This window comes from Struthio camelus, chromosome Z (assembly GCF_040807025.1).
Source record: "Struthio camelus isolate bStrCam1 chromosome Z, bStrCam1.hap1, whole genome shotgun sequence".
NCBI classification, from domain to species: domain Eukaryota; kingdom Metazoa; phylum Chordata; class Aves; order Struthioniformes; family Struthionidae; genus Struthio; species Struthio camelus.
In genome coordinates this window covers 80,276,320-80,292,882 of record NC_090982.1, presented here as the reverse complement: position 1 = coordinate 80,292,882, position 16,563 = coordinate 80,276,320, and the positions used below count along the sequence as shown (strand labels likewise).

At 43.6% G+C, this 16,563-nt stretch overlaps 2 protein-coding genes across 11 annotated transcripts in view; both read left to right on the top strand.

Moving 5' to 3' along the window:
• Nucleotides 1-16,563, top strand: part of LOC138060911 (CUGBP Elav-like family member 4) — a 721,412-nt gene that overhangs the window by 232,189 nt on the left and 472,660 nt on the right. The gene's annotated exons all lie outside the window — the stretch shown is intronic.
• Nucleotides 3,270-5,699, top strand: LOC138064561 (POTE ankyrin domain family member B-like). The gene has a single exon (XM_068927731.1). It carries the CDS (start codon nucleotides 3,270-3,272, stop codon nucleotides 5,697-5,699), a length of 2,430 nt encoding a protein of 809 aa, XP_068783832.1.

The window sequence follows — 16,563 nt, the reverse complement described above, 5'->3', positions numbered from 1 at the left end:
AGACATGACTTTGTAGTCATGACAGTGTGCATGGCCATTTTGACCTTTCTTAAGCTACTCATTCTTCTTTTCAGAGTTCCTCTCTTCCAGTTTTGCTGAAGTGGTTGCTCTTTTGGTTTAATTATTTTAATGTTGTGCAGTACGTCAGTTGTCTAGAGCTGGGTCCTTTAGAAAATGATATACACTGTACTAGGATGAGATTTGCAGCAAATCATTCATTGCACAAATAAATACAGGATTCCAAGCCCTGTCCAGAGGAACTGGCAATGTGACGATTTTCACATCCTCTGTAATCCATAAAGAAGGTGACTTCTTGATATAGCTGACGCCTAGAGGAGCTGTGACCTTTGCATGCATTTTCTCTGCCAAATGTGTGATGGGAGACAGTCCTTATAACAAAAGACAATGTAGTTTATAAACAGTGTAGTAAGGGAGGTGAAAAAGAACTGATAGTGTGGACCTTATCCTAAATTCTTGTCAGACTTGTCAAGTGTTACAGAAGAAATGAGAAGCAATTTTGGCTGAACCTTGAATAACACAGGAGAAAATGGTGGCATCTCTGAGCATTTTTTAATTGCTTGTTTTTTTACAGCTAGGCTAGTGAACCTCTTAGGACAAAATTTCTGGGGAGATTTTCAGCCTGCTGAATTTCTCATCAACCTGAAAGCAACATGAATTTCCTCGGTGTTCTGGAGCTCTGATGCAGAGCATAGGCAGGACAGGCAAAGCTGAAGACAAAATAATTATATATGTGGCGGAAGGTGAGAGGTGGGGTTGGGAAGTCAGCACTGATAAAGGTGTCTCAGAGTTGAGTATGAAAGTGCTGGATGCATTGTGAGTGTGAAGTGAAGGTCTTGGCTGATGTTCTGTAGCCTAAAATGTTTCTTTTTTGTTTGGTTGGTTTTGTTTGTTTTTCAACCAAGCTTAGATCTGCCCACTCTGCTTCCCTGTCCACTGCTTGAACTTTCTCATGGGAGGCCACTTGCTTGGTTGCATTGGTGTCATACCCAGCAGAGCTGAAAAAGTGCTAATGGGATGGGAGGACAGGAAAGACAAAGGTAGTCATTTTCTATCCCCTTTCCTCCCTCATTGCTATATTCTTACAAATATTTACTCAGGTGTAGTTGGTGCAGTTACACTAGGGCTTATGTATGACTGCCTCTTACAAGTCGAAATGATGTTGCTCATTTATAGCAATGCAAACTCAATGAGTGTCTGCTCCCATATATGTAGTTTTCTTGGAGTTTAGCTTTTCGCTTAAGCTAGTAACTTGTCAAGAGAAGTGGAGAAGTAGACACAATGTGTCTATTCAAGGGAAATGTCATGGGAAATGCTGAGTTTGAGACTCTGTTGTCACACAGCTTAGGTAATCATCTCTTCCTGCGCAAAGCAGAGGCTAACTGGTAAAAGGGTCATGATGATCAACTTGGATTGGGATATATGGGACGGGGAATGGAACTGAACCCTCTGTCAATTCAAGGGAAAACTGCAAGGCCTCACCCAGCAAAATTCCCATTTACTTCTCTGACTGCAGCAGGTGCTTCCCTACAGGAAAATCTTAGATCTTTTGAGCAGATCAGACACCTCTCAGCACTTAAAACAATATCTCCTTGATGTAGCAAAAAATTGTATGGCAACTTGAAGCATTCTTGTCCACCCTGAGAATGCCCCAGTGTTTTCTGACAGCTGACAAACTAAAAAGGACGAGGCTGTCAAATGCAAAGAACGGGTCCCCTCCTTTTGGCTGCTGTCCCTCTGGTCTATTCAATTAGGATTGATCAAGCTGTGTCAAAGGTCCCTCCTCTGTTTCAATGGTCACTGAGAGCTTTCATGATGACTAATGATAGGCTATCCTTAAAAAGAAAGGAGGAAGAAATAGAAAGGATAATACAAGGCTTTCTTCTTTCTTTTCTTTCTTCAATCCTTATGTTCCAATTAGGCACATTAACTTTATGACCTGCTAAATGAAATTTATTTAATTGTCATTGTTCAATGATATATCACCCCCCTCTGCCTTCCAACATCTGTCCCTCAAACCAAAAACACTTGCTCAAGCAAAAAAGATTTAATCATGTTTTGGTAGGAGGGACTAGGTAGAAGGGACACCCCCACACCCTCCAAGAAAACATCTAAAATACTCACATTCAAATAGTGAAGGGAAACTGGAGAGCATTGCTGCAGGGAAGGCATCTGGCATAGATTTAACACCTGCTGGAGAGCCTCATCCCTGGAAGTAGCAGTCAGCTCTTCCAACAGTTTGCGGCCCTATTTAGGTCTCTTGTAAAGACAGTATTTCTGCTCTGTTTGGCTATTTAATACTAACATAGCTACAGGTACCATGCACGTTTGAAGGTTTACGTTCTAATGTATATTGTATGTTTTTAGACCACGGTAGCAATTCCAAATCTTTGTCTTGTCAGGCCTGAACTCAGGTCTGAGTTGCAACAGGTTTTTGTCAGATCTTACGTTGGACCGGCACCAGAAAGACACAATGATTTCTGCAAAGAAAGTTCAGGTGAAGGGAACAGGATGACACTGTGGGCAGAATATGGATTTATGACGATCATCATTATTGCAATAACAATGTAAACATTAAATCTATCTCATTATCCTAGAAGCAGGACAAGGCTTCAAGTAAACCTCAGTTATGTACAGAACTTAGGCCTCCATCTAGTTATAAATCCTCTTTTTTTTCTTTCTTTCTTTTGTTAGGGGTTAATTTCTCCCTATATGTAAGATATTTAAAGGGCGGAATGGGGAGGCCTTGAGACACCAGGCAGAGTCGCAGGCAGGGAGGTGAAGCCAGCCGGGCGGGGGGATCCGGCAAAAGCCGTGGCCCCTGCCCCAGCCTTAGGCCAGGCAGAAGCCGCCCGAGGCCGCTCCCGGCGCCATGGCGACGCCCTGAAGGAGGTGGCAGCCCCGGCCCGACCCGGGCCCCGCCCCGGCCTCGCGCCGCTGCGCCGCGGCCTCACTTTGCTGCCTTGTGACGTGCCCGCGCGTGCCGCGGCCGTTGCGCATGCGCCGCGGCCGTTACGCAGCGCCCTCTGGAGACCGTTTCCCTCAGTGCTGGCGCCGCCGCCCTCGGCCGGCGCCTCTGTGCCCCGGGCCGGGGGCTCCGCGCCCGCAGGCCGTCAGGGCTCAGCCCTGCAGCTGCTGTCCCGCGCCACGGCCACTGGTTGGGGCTCGGCTCCTTCCCGCGCTGGGCTCTTTCTGGGCCACGCCTTCCATCGCTGCCCCGAGGCTTTGCCGTGCTGTCGTCGCGCAGCAGCATGAAGAGGTTCTTCAGCAAGAGGCAGAGGCAGCCGCCATTTGGCAGCACTTCCCTGCCCTTCGTCGCCGCTGCCAGCGAGATCCAGGAGAAGGAAGTGAGCAGACTGCACTGTGCAGCTGCCAGCGGCGACCTGGCCCAGGTGCAGCGGCAGCGATGGCTGCTGAGACTAAGCATCAACAGGCAGGACAAGGAGAAGCAGACCCCTCTGCATCTTGCTTGTGCTAACGGGCATTCGGAGGTTGTTACCTATTTAATAGAAAACAAATGCAAACTAAATCCTTGTGACGGTTTCAAGAGATCACCACTGATGAAGGCAGTACAGTGCCAGCAAGAGCAATGTGTTGCCATTCTGCTAGCGCATGGTGCTGACCATAGTCTTGCAGATGCTAATGGCAACACTGCCCTTCACCTCGCTGCGAGAGCTCCTAACACCTCTCTAGCAGGTCAGTTACTCGAGCACAATGCCCATATTGAGGCACAGAATAAAATGGGATATACACCCCTTTCTCTTGCCGTATCTGAACATCACAAAGAAATGGTGGAGTTCCTGCTTCAAAAGGGAGCTGATGTGCATGCTCGCGATCCAGGTGAAAGGACCCCTCTAATGCTTGCTGCCTCTGCTGGGGACATGAGTGTAATAGAAGTTCTTCTTCAATATGGTGCTGATCTTTCCCAGAAAGACAGTCTTGGATGGACAGCTGAGGATTATGCTAGGACTTATGGACATGATCGTATTACTAAACAACTGGCAGACTATGCAGATGGGGAAGATGCAGGAGAAGCTTCTGCAAGCAGGGCAAAAGGCATGCCAGTGCTTAGCAGTCCTCCCAGGGCAGGATCTGCTAGCTTTGCATTAGGTGCACCTGCTCTGGACAGAGAAACAAGGAATGACTTTTCCCATGAATGCTTCATAGGAATGTGTGAGGAAGAAGAGAGTGATGAGAGCTGTCCTGCTTCTGAGAAGGAAAAACTCAGTTTAACTGCCAAGGACGAATCACCTGAAAGGGAGGGAAAGGAGGCTACTGATGGTTCTCAAGTCCCATATGATGCAGAAGACCCTGCTGGTGTGAGAGATGTTACACTGGCAGCAGCAGTGGACCAGAAGGAAGACCCAAGAGATTCTAAGAGCCTGCATTCCTTGCCTGCATGCCTGAGTCCAGAAGCAGCAGTGAAAGTTGAGGTGTCTGAAGACAAGAGAGAAAAGTTCGAAGGACACGAGGCTGCCACAACACAAACAGATTTTCAGTACGACGGACAGGCTGTAGCTGGACAGCTGCAGGAGGAGGTTGCTAATGCTCTTGAAAAACAGTTGATTCCAGAAGGTTCACTTGAAGTTGCAAAGCTTTACTGCAATGAACTGAAAGAAGACAGATTGCGGTTACAAGAGGAATTGGACAGGGTTAAAGCCCAGTTGCAGGAGTCAGAAGAAAAGCATATACAATCTGAGCAATGTGTTCAGGATTTGAAGACAACCCTGGAAAATAAGCAAAGAGAAACAATAGCTTCTTCGCAGAAACTGCAAGACCTTCTGAAAGCCTCTTTAGGAGCTGTTAATTTAAAACAACTGGAAGAACGAGTGGGACGACTTGAACTTGAAAATACCAGACTGGAAGGCACAGCCCAACAACAGACCCGTAGAATCAAAGTTCTTCAGAAAGACCTGCAAGCCTCTTGCTCCCTGCAAGTTCATAGTCGCCTGGAGGACTTGATCACTGGCTTACGGACAAAAAACGTGCCTTCAGAGAAATACCAAAATCAGCACTGTAAGAGCAAAAGAAAGCCATGGAAGACCCTGGCAGAATGGACACAACCAACGGAAGCCCGTCTGGAGCAAGAAATGGTAAGAAACACTGAACTGCAGAAAGAATGCAACAGGTCCAAGAGGCTTCTGGAAAAGGCTATGAAGAAACTGAGGGTGTATGAGAGGCGAGAGAGTGAATCCCAGTTGAATTTCCAGGGCAAAATGGAGGATACGTGTTCTGGAACGGACAGTGAAGTTGATAGATTAAGAACGAGGGTCCATGAACTTTCACGCTGGCTAGAGGCAGAGCGGAGAACCTCAAGGCAGCTAGAAAAAACGAACAAAAGTTTGCAACAAGAGTTGGTTTTGATGCATGGGAGCTTGGAAAAACTGCGGAAGAGAAAGCGGCAGCTGGAAGAAGAGGAGGTTTTCCTCAGGTGTCAGTTAAACGTCAAGATGATGGATCACAGCCAGAGAGAACAATATAAAAGGGAGAGTGAACAAAGGGCTGGGCAAGAGCTACGGCAAAAACTACAGGAAGTCAATCTATTTCTGCAGACACAGGCAGCCATCCACGGCAGACTAGAACAAGTAAGAGCCAGTACTCAAGCTTCCGTGGTAGACCAACTGCAGCAGAGAATTAGAGATTTAGAATTGGAATTGGCTTTCAGAAAACAGCTGCACTGAGACAGAGCTAATGAGGGGCTAGCGGAAGCCAGGACTGCACACCTTCGTGAGTGCTGCAGAAGCCGCTCTTTCGTAGCGAACCCAGTGGGCCATGCTTCCTCTGTGAGAGACTGGAAGCTCATATGACTGAGGTGCAGTGAGAATGTTCAAAAATATCACTGAAGAACTTGAGCAGGTCACTGCTGAACTGAAAACTGAATCTGTTGGAGCTTCTCCCTGGGCATCTACTGAAGGATCTTCAGCAAACGTAGACCAGGACCCAGTTTCCAGGGCGATACAGGAGTACTGCGATGTTTTGATCAAAAATGATATGATTTGATTTAAATAAAAGTACTAGGGAGTGTCTATGCAATATTATTTTGCTTACATAGCCTGCCAGTGGTTTCCCATCCCACAGTGCAAACGTGAGAAATCCTTACCCCTAGAAAGAGTGATCTGAAGCTGCTTGCAACATGATAGCCAAGCTCTTTGTGACTGCTAGTGGCTGATGATGTGGCGTCTGTAACCCTGGTGAAAGGCAGTGCTGTGGGACCTTTGCATCAGTAACACAGGCAGTTTGACTTACCTTGGGGAGTTATCTGCCATTATGGGAGAGCGTTGTTTGTCATTTCATGTCCATAGAAGTTGATAGCGATCAGAAGATGCTAGAGCAGAGGAAGTCCCCGTTCCAGAAAGTTAAGAGTGATTATACTGAGACAAATGAAGACTAACAAAATATGCCTGCTACCTGCTGAGAGGCTTGCATTACCAGGCAGTGAGTAAAAGCAGCCATTGCTACCATTTTTTGTGGGAATATAGCAATGGTGTGTAGATAATAATATGCTGTATTTAACTGAAAATATTCTAGATTTTTTTCATTTAAAAATTTAGTTCAAAATCTAGTCTCTGGATGAAGAGACAGAGTACATCCTCAGCAGGTTTACTGATGATACAAAACTGGGAAGAGTGGCTGATACACCAGAGTGGCTGATACATTCAGAGGGACCTTGATAGGCTGGAGATACGGGCAGAGGAGAACCTCATGAAGTTCAATAAAGGGAAGCGCAGGGTCCTGCACCTAGGGAGAAATAACCCCATGAATCAATACAGGCTGAGGGCTAACCTGCTGGAAGGTAGCCCTGCAGAGAAGGACCTGGGAGTCCTGGTGGACGACAAGTTGACCATAAGCCGGCAATGTGCCCTTGTGGCCAAGAAGGCCAATGGTATCCTGGGGTGTATTAGGCAGAGTGTTGCTAGCAGGTCGAGGGAGGTGATCCTCCCCCTCCAGTCAGCCCTGATGAGGCCACACCTGCAGTACTGAGGGCTCCCTAGTATGAGATATGATCTGCTGAAGTGAGTCCAGCGAAGGGCTACTAAGATGAGGAAGGGCCTGGAGCATCTCTCCTGTGAGGAAAGGCTGAGGGAGCTGGGCCTGTTCAGCCTGAAGAAGAGAAAACTGACGGAGGATCTTACCAATATTTTAAAATATCTGAAAGAAGAGTGTAAAGAGGATGGGGCTAGACTTTTTCCAGTGGTCTCCGGTGACGGGATGAGAGGCAGTGGGCATAAACGGAAACACAGGCAGTTCCGTCTGAACATGAGGAAAAGCTTTACTGTGAGCGTAACAGAGCACTGGAACAGGTTGCCCAGAGAGGTGATGGAGTTTCAAAAAATGTCTGGACACAGTCTTGAGCAACACGCTCTAGATGATGCTGCTTGAGCAGGGGGGTCGGACTGGATGATCTCCAGAGGTCCCTTCCAACCTCAACCTCTCTGTGATTCTGTGATTTAAAAATAAGTGAAGCTTATGAGCCAGAATCTGTTAGAAGAACATAGTTCCAGAGATTTATCTTTTAACATCTCAGAGAACTTCCTGATTTTCCAACCCTAGGTTTTATCTAGAAGAGATGTGTGGCAATTTATGTTTGGTGTTAAGAATGAATTGTTAGCTTGGGCATCTGAGGGAGTTTCAGTCACAACATACCACAAGCTACTTAGGAAAGGCTACCACTATTCTAAAGATGCATGACATGAGTTTTTGTATCCTGATGCTTAACTCAGTCGTGCATGGGGAGGTAAGCTGCTGAATCTCTTAGCATGGTCATGTTTAAATGACAGTGACAGAGATTTTGTGAAATTCGGTTGTTTCATTTCATAGAGGGTTATGATGGCATCTGGTGTTAGCACTTTGTCCCTTCTCAACTGAAGAATTGCCAGAAAGTTTTATTTGATTTACCAGTTCTTTCATATTAGTTAATAGGTTTCCAAAGAGATGAACGGCAGTTGATGTCCTATCTTCCAATGAAACTCAATGCCAGCCCACTCCTGGTCTTTCATTTGTGCTATTGAAAATACACTCCTAGATGCAAAAAAAAAAAAAAAACCACTAGTGTTAGAAACCTGAGTGAAATGAAAACAATTAGGTTATATAGTATCCTGATTCTGTAGCAATGCAAAGTCTGCATTTATCCTGAACCTTTTTACTGAAGGATCCAAAAGTATGATAGAAACATGGCAACTTTAGTCCTCCTAGCCTTGAAGTATGACCTGTTATAATTGTTCATCCCGTGAGAAACTGAGGCAGAGACAGACTGAAGTAATCTGGATTCACAAAGTCAGGAAGGATCCTGGCAATTTTGATAATCAAAGGCTACAGAGATAATGTGGAGAGAGGTCCCAAGTAGGTGAAGGGGAGAGACAGCTACCTAATTACTTTCACAGATCCTCATTTAAATCACTTATTATAATTGTTCCTAGACCCCCAGAAGTCATCAGAACTGTATTCAGTTGGAAGATGTCGTTACTGTGAACAAACAGAGTAAAGACCCTGTCTCACAGAGCTTGCAGTCTAAATCACTGGTTCCTGATGTTGAAATGTGGCTCACTGACATTAAAAGTGAGTTGCAGAATCTAAGCTAATAAGCTTTACTGTCCTTAATAACGCTACCTCCTCAAGGAAGCAGAATCACCAGCCCCATAAGTGCGAGTTGAGGAGGTAGTGTTGCAAGGAAAGCAGGTTTGGGGAGCAGCAAGAAGTCAGGGAAAGGAGGAGGAGGAGGAAAAGACAGAAGTAGGGAGGTCCAACTTAAGAAGAAAGTGGAGAACAACATGTCCAAATGCACAAACAGCTGAGGAGTGGGAGGGGAAACAGAGGGAAGGAACTGAGTACAACTACATGATCACTAACAATGTTTTGCCAGTGAAGAAGTCACTACCACCCTGTTGAGACATAGCAGGCAGCTAGCCATGCTATTAATGCACAGTAGTCACCACATAAAAGGTCTGAGCTGAAGGCACCTGAACAACTCAGTCATGACTTGAAACATAATGTAGTGACTTGTTAGCTCATGACCACATGGTCAACCCTCAGAAAGAAGAAAATAGCAGGTAATAAAAGACTTCAATCTGAGGGAGAAAACGTAGCAAGAAATTAAAATCAGACAAATGGAGATTTTTTTCAACAGTGAGGATGACTGGCTATTGGAAAGGAAGTGGAATATTTTCTGTCTGTTACTTCCTTCAGAAAAGAGTGGAGAACTCTTTTGCAAGATAAATTTCAATTTAAAAAAGCATTATACTTAATAAGGAGGTAAGGGGGAAATTCTGTTGCTGTGCAATGTAGAAGGTCAGACAAAAGCAGTGATGGAGAACTGTTGGCATTGGTGCTTCCTCTGGCACTGATGGAGATCTGGGCTGACCCCAGCTGGTCTGCACTACAATGTTTTATTAAGTAAATTTGGCACCGGGGCACCTGAAAGATTTGCTGTTGTTGGACTTAAAGGATCTAGAGGTCTTCAGAATTTCTGAATGAATGCACTTACTTTCTGGAAACATAACTATGTTTTTTGGTTGTTTTCTTTTTTTTTTTTTGGGGGGGTGGGGACAGTGAGGAGAGAGCAGCGGGCCCTAATAATAGTTCCAACATGCTGCACACCAGAAATCTTAACCTAATTCATTTGTAATTATAACTGATAAAGCCCATCTGAAGGTTTAAGCTATTTTTATGTGTCTATTATATGACTGTCTGGAAACATTCATTTCTAACTACAGCCTGTACTGTGGAGTAACTCTGAGGTTCACCTTTCCTAAATAAATAACACTCGCTAGCTTTTATGGTAGCTAACGCCTTTTGGCTGGGCTTACCTTTCCTTTTCTGTGCCATGAATTGCGCTTTATTGTCAAATGCCACCAACATATACGTCAGAAGGCTGATCTATTAAGATTTCTAATCTTCATTGGAGAGAATCAGCTTTTCATCACACAGAGAAACCAATTCCTATCTCTTCTCCCTTTAGAAATTACACTGTACAGTAGAAAGGCTCCAAGTCTCTCCTGTTTAATGGCAAATTGGCTCGGGGCAGCAGTAGTACTAGTTCTAAAATCATTAAGTGAGCTGCTGCCAATGCATCTTTCACAGTCAAGCTGTGGATAAATGGAAGGTGAGATTGTCAAGGATGGGGTTCAAAGTCACCAGTGAGTCCTGTCCTCACCTTCTTCCTTTTTGGAGAATAATATTATTTCCTCTAAGTACTATATACATTTTCCAGGTCGAAGAGAAAGGTCTGTGATGGAAAAAACAGAAAAGAATTTTTATCTCTAAAACAATCAACTTCTCTCCCTACTCCCCCTTCCCCAGAACTAAACTCCATTAGGAGTTTGATGTGGAGGTTTGAGATTTGTAACAGCTCCTGGGATGAGAAGGAAGGAGACCTAACAGGAAGAAAAATGGTGTGTGTTTTTGGTGAGGGGAGAGTGGGATGGCAGACATTTGTGGCACCAGCAATATTGATCCTGAGGCAAAGGTACCCCTCAGAATTCCCAGGTTGCAAATGACTATGTCTTTCCCCATCATCATACCCCATTAATTGAAATAAGCTCTCTCCTTGAATCACAGGCCTGCTTCTACAGCAGGTCAGCAAAAAAATATTGACAGAGAGTTGGAAAAACAACCGTTCCAATGGAGGCATGGCAAGCACTCACTTCTCTGTGGCTGCTGTGGATCACAGTCCAAGTGAGGAAGATGAGCAGATTTTATGAATCAGTGGTGTAAGAGCTGAGAATTTCCAAGTCTGTGATGACATAGTTTGATAGCAATGGCTGTTGGGGTTTTTGGTTTGTGTGTGTGTGTGTGTGTTTTAATGCAAATAGTGTGCTTGCTGTTGTGCAAATGACAAGAAAAGGTACCTCCTGCCCTGAAGAGGTTGCTTGCTACAAGACAGTAAGAGAGTAGATTCTCTTTAGGCATCTTAAAGTTAGAAACTTAGTTTCTAGGCTACCACCACATTTAGGATAGGATAGGATGAAATGCCTTCACGGAGGTGCATATCACTCTTAATTGATTATAGTGTTTGTTTAAATGACTAGCTTAGAAGCTGGGCTTAAAGTCTGCATAACTTAAGGTTGATTAAATTAGACCCTTTTCCCCATGTCCTCTGAAGGTAGTACTTGATCTTGTAAAAGAAAAATAAAAAAACCTCAGTTGATTCCCCCCCCCCCCCCCACCAAGGGAAGTTCATAGCAAGAGGTTCATTGGCTATTCTATGAAAAAATAACCTATGATGTTTTGTTACTCCGTGAGGGAATTTCGTAGCCAAACATACACTGGAACTGCCACTATGCATGAGTCACATGCGTTGAAGATAAATATCTGAGACAGTCAACATAGTGGTCTTTTCATGTCTTTACAGATATTAACTCTCACCATGTCATTGCCAGTGTAGAAACACTGTTTACTGGCAGGAAGCACATCGAAATTCTGAGTCGTTGTACAGAATCCTGGCATACGAAGCGTCCACGGGCTATAAAAGATGGTGCACCTGCAGCCCAAGATCATTTTTGTGCAATACATTGCATATCACAAGTGCTCAGCACCACGCAGGTCGTCAGTGGTGATTTGTGCCCTGTTTGGAAGGGCTTTCTTGTTTACCGTAGCTGAAAGTTTTGTACCTTTCTCTAGTCTCCTACATACATTTCTGATCCAAACTATGCCAAAGAGCTGTCCAGCTTTTCAGGAATGTAACGTTAAACTGTCAGGTGACTTTTTTACATGATGCTTTCTCCATCAAGCCTTTGGAATTTTGAATATTTACTTCACATGGTTTTATTATATTTTATTTTATTTTAATACTGCCGTTATCCTTAACCGTAAGAGCATGCTGTTAGAGTGGCAGATTCATGTCCTCTTTCTCTAGTCAGTTCTGCCCATGTTAAGGAAACAAGTGACTTTTGTTTTACAAGAAGATTAAATTTATATAGATGAAATATAAGGAATAACTGAATTAGTGTCATAATGACAGTGTAAACTTCAGTTAGAAAAATATATTTCCATTGTAATAAAGTCTGGCAATACATTTTAAAAATCATACATTTTGGAAGCCTTAGATTTCTTTGCTTGTGCAATGTCTGTCACTGAGATCCTAACTAAGAGTATATAAATGAAAGGTCTCCATTCATAGATGAACAAAGAGAAGGAAAAAACTGTCCTGTAAATGGGATACCATTTTTAGCAATTGAGTTAAAAGGTGAATGATGCCCTGCTTCCTAGGCATGTGTCTCTGTTAAGTCAGGGTAGTTATTCTGGTGAGGTGAGGCATGATACTATAGGTCTGTCCTACCTGCAGTGTGGCCATGTCATCCCCACTAGATTAAAGCATTTGCTCACACAACCTGAAGGAGAGCAGAAGGCTAACAAGTTTTGCAAGTGCTGCATAGTCTAAGACCAGAACTTCTTTAGATCATTGTTTAAAAAGTAACAAAGTAATATTTATGGCTGTGTTCTGAAAGTTATCCGTATAGTGAAGTACACTTTTCAGCAAGTTCCTCATTATTACAGGCAATGTCTTTACCCATGCTGGGAGTTAATACCTGTAAAGACATGAAATGACGACTGTGCTGACAGTCTCAGATATTTATCTTCAATGCATTTGACTCATGCGTAGTTCCACTCATATGTTTGGCTATGAAATCCCCTCACTGAGTAACAAAATATCATAGGTGCAGTTATTGTTTTCATAGAATAGCCAATGAACCTCTTGCTATGAACTTCCCTTGGTGGGGGTGATGGGGGGGGCAAACTGAGGAGTTTTTGTTTGTTTGTTTGTTTGTTTGTTTGTTTTCTTGTCCTCTGCATTCCTTTCTGAAATGCTTTAACTGGAAAAAAGCCCATAGTACCTTTAGGATGTTTTGGTCTTGTCTCATTATCTGTGATAAAAATTAATAGTATATTGTCACCTTCAGTTGACAGGTATGAAACTGAAGGACAAGGAAATTTGATAGGACTTACCACACATCCGAAGGTCATGGAACGGTTGCATATCCAAAGAACTGTCACAATTCAGGCCTATGCTTTAGTCACTGGACAGCTACTGTTCTGCATTTTGGATAAGCTCTTCATGGCAGGGCACGCCACTCCTCTGTACGGGGATGCTCTGTGTAGCTACTGAGAGAGGACTGGAAGGACTGTACCCCTTTGCGTCCCTCTGTTCCTACTGTATGAACACACTGTGCAGCCCTGGCATTGCCAGGAATAAGTGTCGCTAGTACCTCTTATTAGTGTTTATTATCATAACTGCTCATTGTATTGCCCATTATGTTAATGAATTAGAACAACAGACCTAAATGTTTGTTGTTGTATAAAGCTCATTAGTCTCTGAGAGGAACTCAACGCAACATGAAGGTTGAGGAGCTGGGTTGCAGGAATATTACCAATTAAGTCCTATATGAACATGCAATTAGGTAGGATGACATGCTTGATTTACATTGCTTTATGGCTAAGCAGAATAAACAGCATAGCACTGAAGACTAGCAACCTGCTCCCTCTTTGCTCGTCCCCACCCTGCTGGAGCCTGTTCTAATGTTCCCAGTGGGAGCACAGCACACAAGAACAGCTAGGCAAGGTTATTGGTGCCATCTTGAAGCATGTTTAACACTCTGCTGAGGATGGAAGCAGTAGGTGTTCATGTTATGGAGCTTGTTAGTTTCTCACCCCTTTCTCATTGGTTTTGATCTTCATGGGGCATCTCTCTTCAGTACCTCATGCAGATCTCTAGTGATGGCCAGTTTGCAAAAGTGTTTACCTCATATTGTACTTCAAATGGAGAGTCAAACTTAATTTAGAGCTCTCCATCAGTCCTTTTCTTCTCTGAGAACATACACAAACATTTCGTACTATTATGGTGTACAATTGACCTGTGCTTCTTGTTGAGTTCGATCTTCTTTAATTTCTTTACTCCTAAATATATATTTGTATCACTACATTTATGAGAACTGAGGGGAGATACAATTGAAAGGCACTTTGAGAAGTTGTCACCTCCAGCTTCTCAGCCATAAATTGTTACCTCCCAATTGAGACTTGGTAACTGATCACATGAGCACTTCTAATTGTTTCAGAGCAAGGTGAAACTTCAATAATGAATTAAACCATGGAATCAGCAACCATTAAATAGCAGCATGTTGATTTTTTTTCTTTTCTTTTCTTAGTGTGAGGTATTTTATTTCCAAAATTAGAAGTTACATGTGCAGGTAGAAGCCTGACAGGAGCCAGGAGACGCTGCCACTGAAACACACACACACCTGATCAGCAGTATCTTGCTTCTGTGTGAGGCACCTGTCTCTCACAAATGTCTCTTTCAAAAAGCCATGTCCCCCAGCTCTTCTGGCTTGCTCCATGCCATCTTTGTCACCTACACAATCAGTTGTTGACCTCTGTTTTCAAGGACGCTGGCTTGTCACTGAAACAAAGTAGGAGAGACGGTGAGGTACAACTGAGAGATGGTTTAAGATGCTGTCTCCTACTGCCTGAAACACTGCATCCAAAAAGCTTAAATAGCACATCCTTTCAGATGTCTTGAGTCTGCATCTCCTTATTCCAGCTTTCTAGCTGACTTCCTAATGAAATTAGGTCTTACTGCATACTAGGGCATTTGTTGTATGGTATCCAATGCCTCAGAAATCTAGGTTGCACTAGATGTCATTATTACTAGAACAATATAAACATGCCCTGAGGCTGCTTTGGGTGAAAGAGTAGATGACTGCACACTTTTTGCCCCTAAATGTTCCTATGTACACAGCAGTAATGCTCCATTTGCTGTTTCAGCTGTATGGGTGTCCCAGAGCTTTTCTATTATGTCTTTTTGTTAAAATTGGGATAAAAGAATCTAAGTCCTACACTGTTCTAAATCACTGATCAGTATTACAGTTCTCTCATAGTCTTTTCCCCCATTCAGCACAGAGAACTGTGCAGCTTCCCCTATTGCATTATTTTAAAGTGCAAAGTTTTGACATTTCTGCTGAAATAATAATACTTTAAAAAGAAGCTGGGAAGCATAAACGGAGGAAAGATTCTGCTTTAGAAACAAAGCTAGCAACTGGCTTGGAAACGAAGTAAAGGCTTTAAAAGAAATCTGAGAGGCACAATATGTCAGTCCTGAATGGAAGGGAGAAGTGAGTGTTAAGGGGAGATCAGAAATTTCTTTTATTTTTGAAAAACATCTTAAAGCTAAAAGGGACAGGGGGACCCGTGCTGGAGTAAAGGGGAAGGAGTTGAAAAGAAGAATAGAGTAACAGGCAGCCCTGATGTGATAGTGTGTTCAGAGAGCCCCTTCCAATATCTTTTATGGTGCTAGCCTGGAGGCAGAGAAGAAGGGCATGGCAGGAGGCAGTTGGTGTCACCTGCGTTTGACACCGACAGTATTGCTGCGGGGATTTCTACCTGAGTGTCCTACCTGAGCCTGTGCTAGTTGATGAATGGTGTGGGATCATCAGTCCTGGAGACTGGTATTCTCACAGCAGATCTAACACAGATGATAGTGGTGCTGTATTTCTTCAGCCTGCCCCATCCAGGATGTCTGAGCCCCATCCAGAAGGGGCTATCTTTAGCATTACGATTATCCAATCTTCTCATGTTTATCCAGTACATTCCTGGTGCAGTTGTAAAAAAAAAGGATGCTGGAGGTGTGATTCATTTGAGGTATAGAGGTGACTTGAGAACTCTCCCTTAGAAGCTGAGTCACATTTATTCCAGATAGGCCACCTCAACATACCTCTGGGCTCTTTTGGTCATCTTAATCTGGGTTCGAACAAGTGATGTATCACTGTAAAGTCTCTAACAAGCTTGAAGTATTCCAAAATCCCCTACATTTTTTCTCTATTTTACACAGAAGTTTTCTAATGCAAGAAAGCACAAGTGGAGACACCCTTATTTGATACTTCATGCAAAGGTGATGAAAGGTGAGAGGCAGAGTTATTAGGGGGAATGAAGAAAGATCTCCCTTTTATTTTTTCTTTCTTTCTATCTCCACTGAGGCTTTACTGGAAGGATTTTTCCAATCTGGCCCTGTGGATACTGGATCAACTGTCCTATTCCATCTGCCTGTGTTGTTTTCTCTTGATTGAATGGACTGAGGGTGAGAAACCTCTAATGTGGGCTGATGAAAGTGGAGCTGGCACTCTGCAGCGATGGGAGGAAGCTGGCAGGTCTGATTTTTCAAACTTGTCTGAGAATATTGTTCCACTTAGTTTAATTTTTAACCTTCAGTTCCAAAGATGGAAAAAGGGGGAGAATAAAGGGGTAAAGATGGTTAAGGGCTAATTTTGCAACAGTGATCTTCACAAGCATAAACTTTGTGGAGGCCATTTACTGTTAGGCAGGTTTTAAACCAAAATTTGTCTTCTGCACTCTTGCATGAGAATAAGGAAAGAGGAAATCTTAAAAACAGTTGTCCTCCTCCCCCATTCTGGAAGGCACCATACAATGGCTCTGTAAAGGAAGGGGAATTTCCATGTTCCAGCTCATCCGTCTTTGGAATCAGAGCATCTGCCATGTACCTCTGATTTCAGACCTTGTCATTCTTGGGAGCTTGCTGTGAAACATTTTAGACCTGACTTT

Coding starts and splice junctions, on each gene's coding strand:
- LOC138064561 (XM_068927731.1), top strand. CDS start 3,270: ATGAAGAGGTTCTTCAGCAAGAGGCAGAGGCAGCCGCCATTTGGCAGC.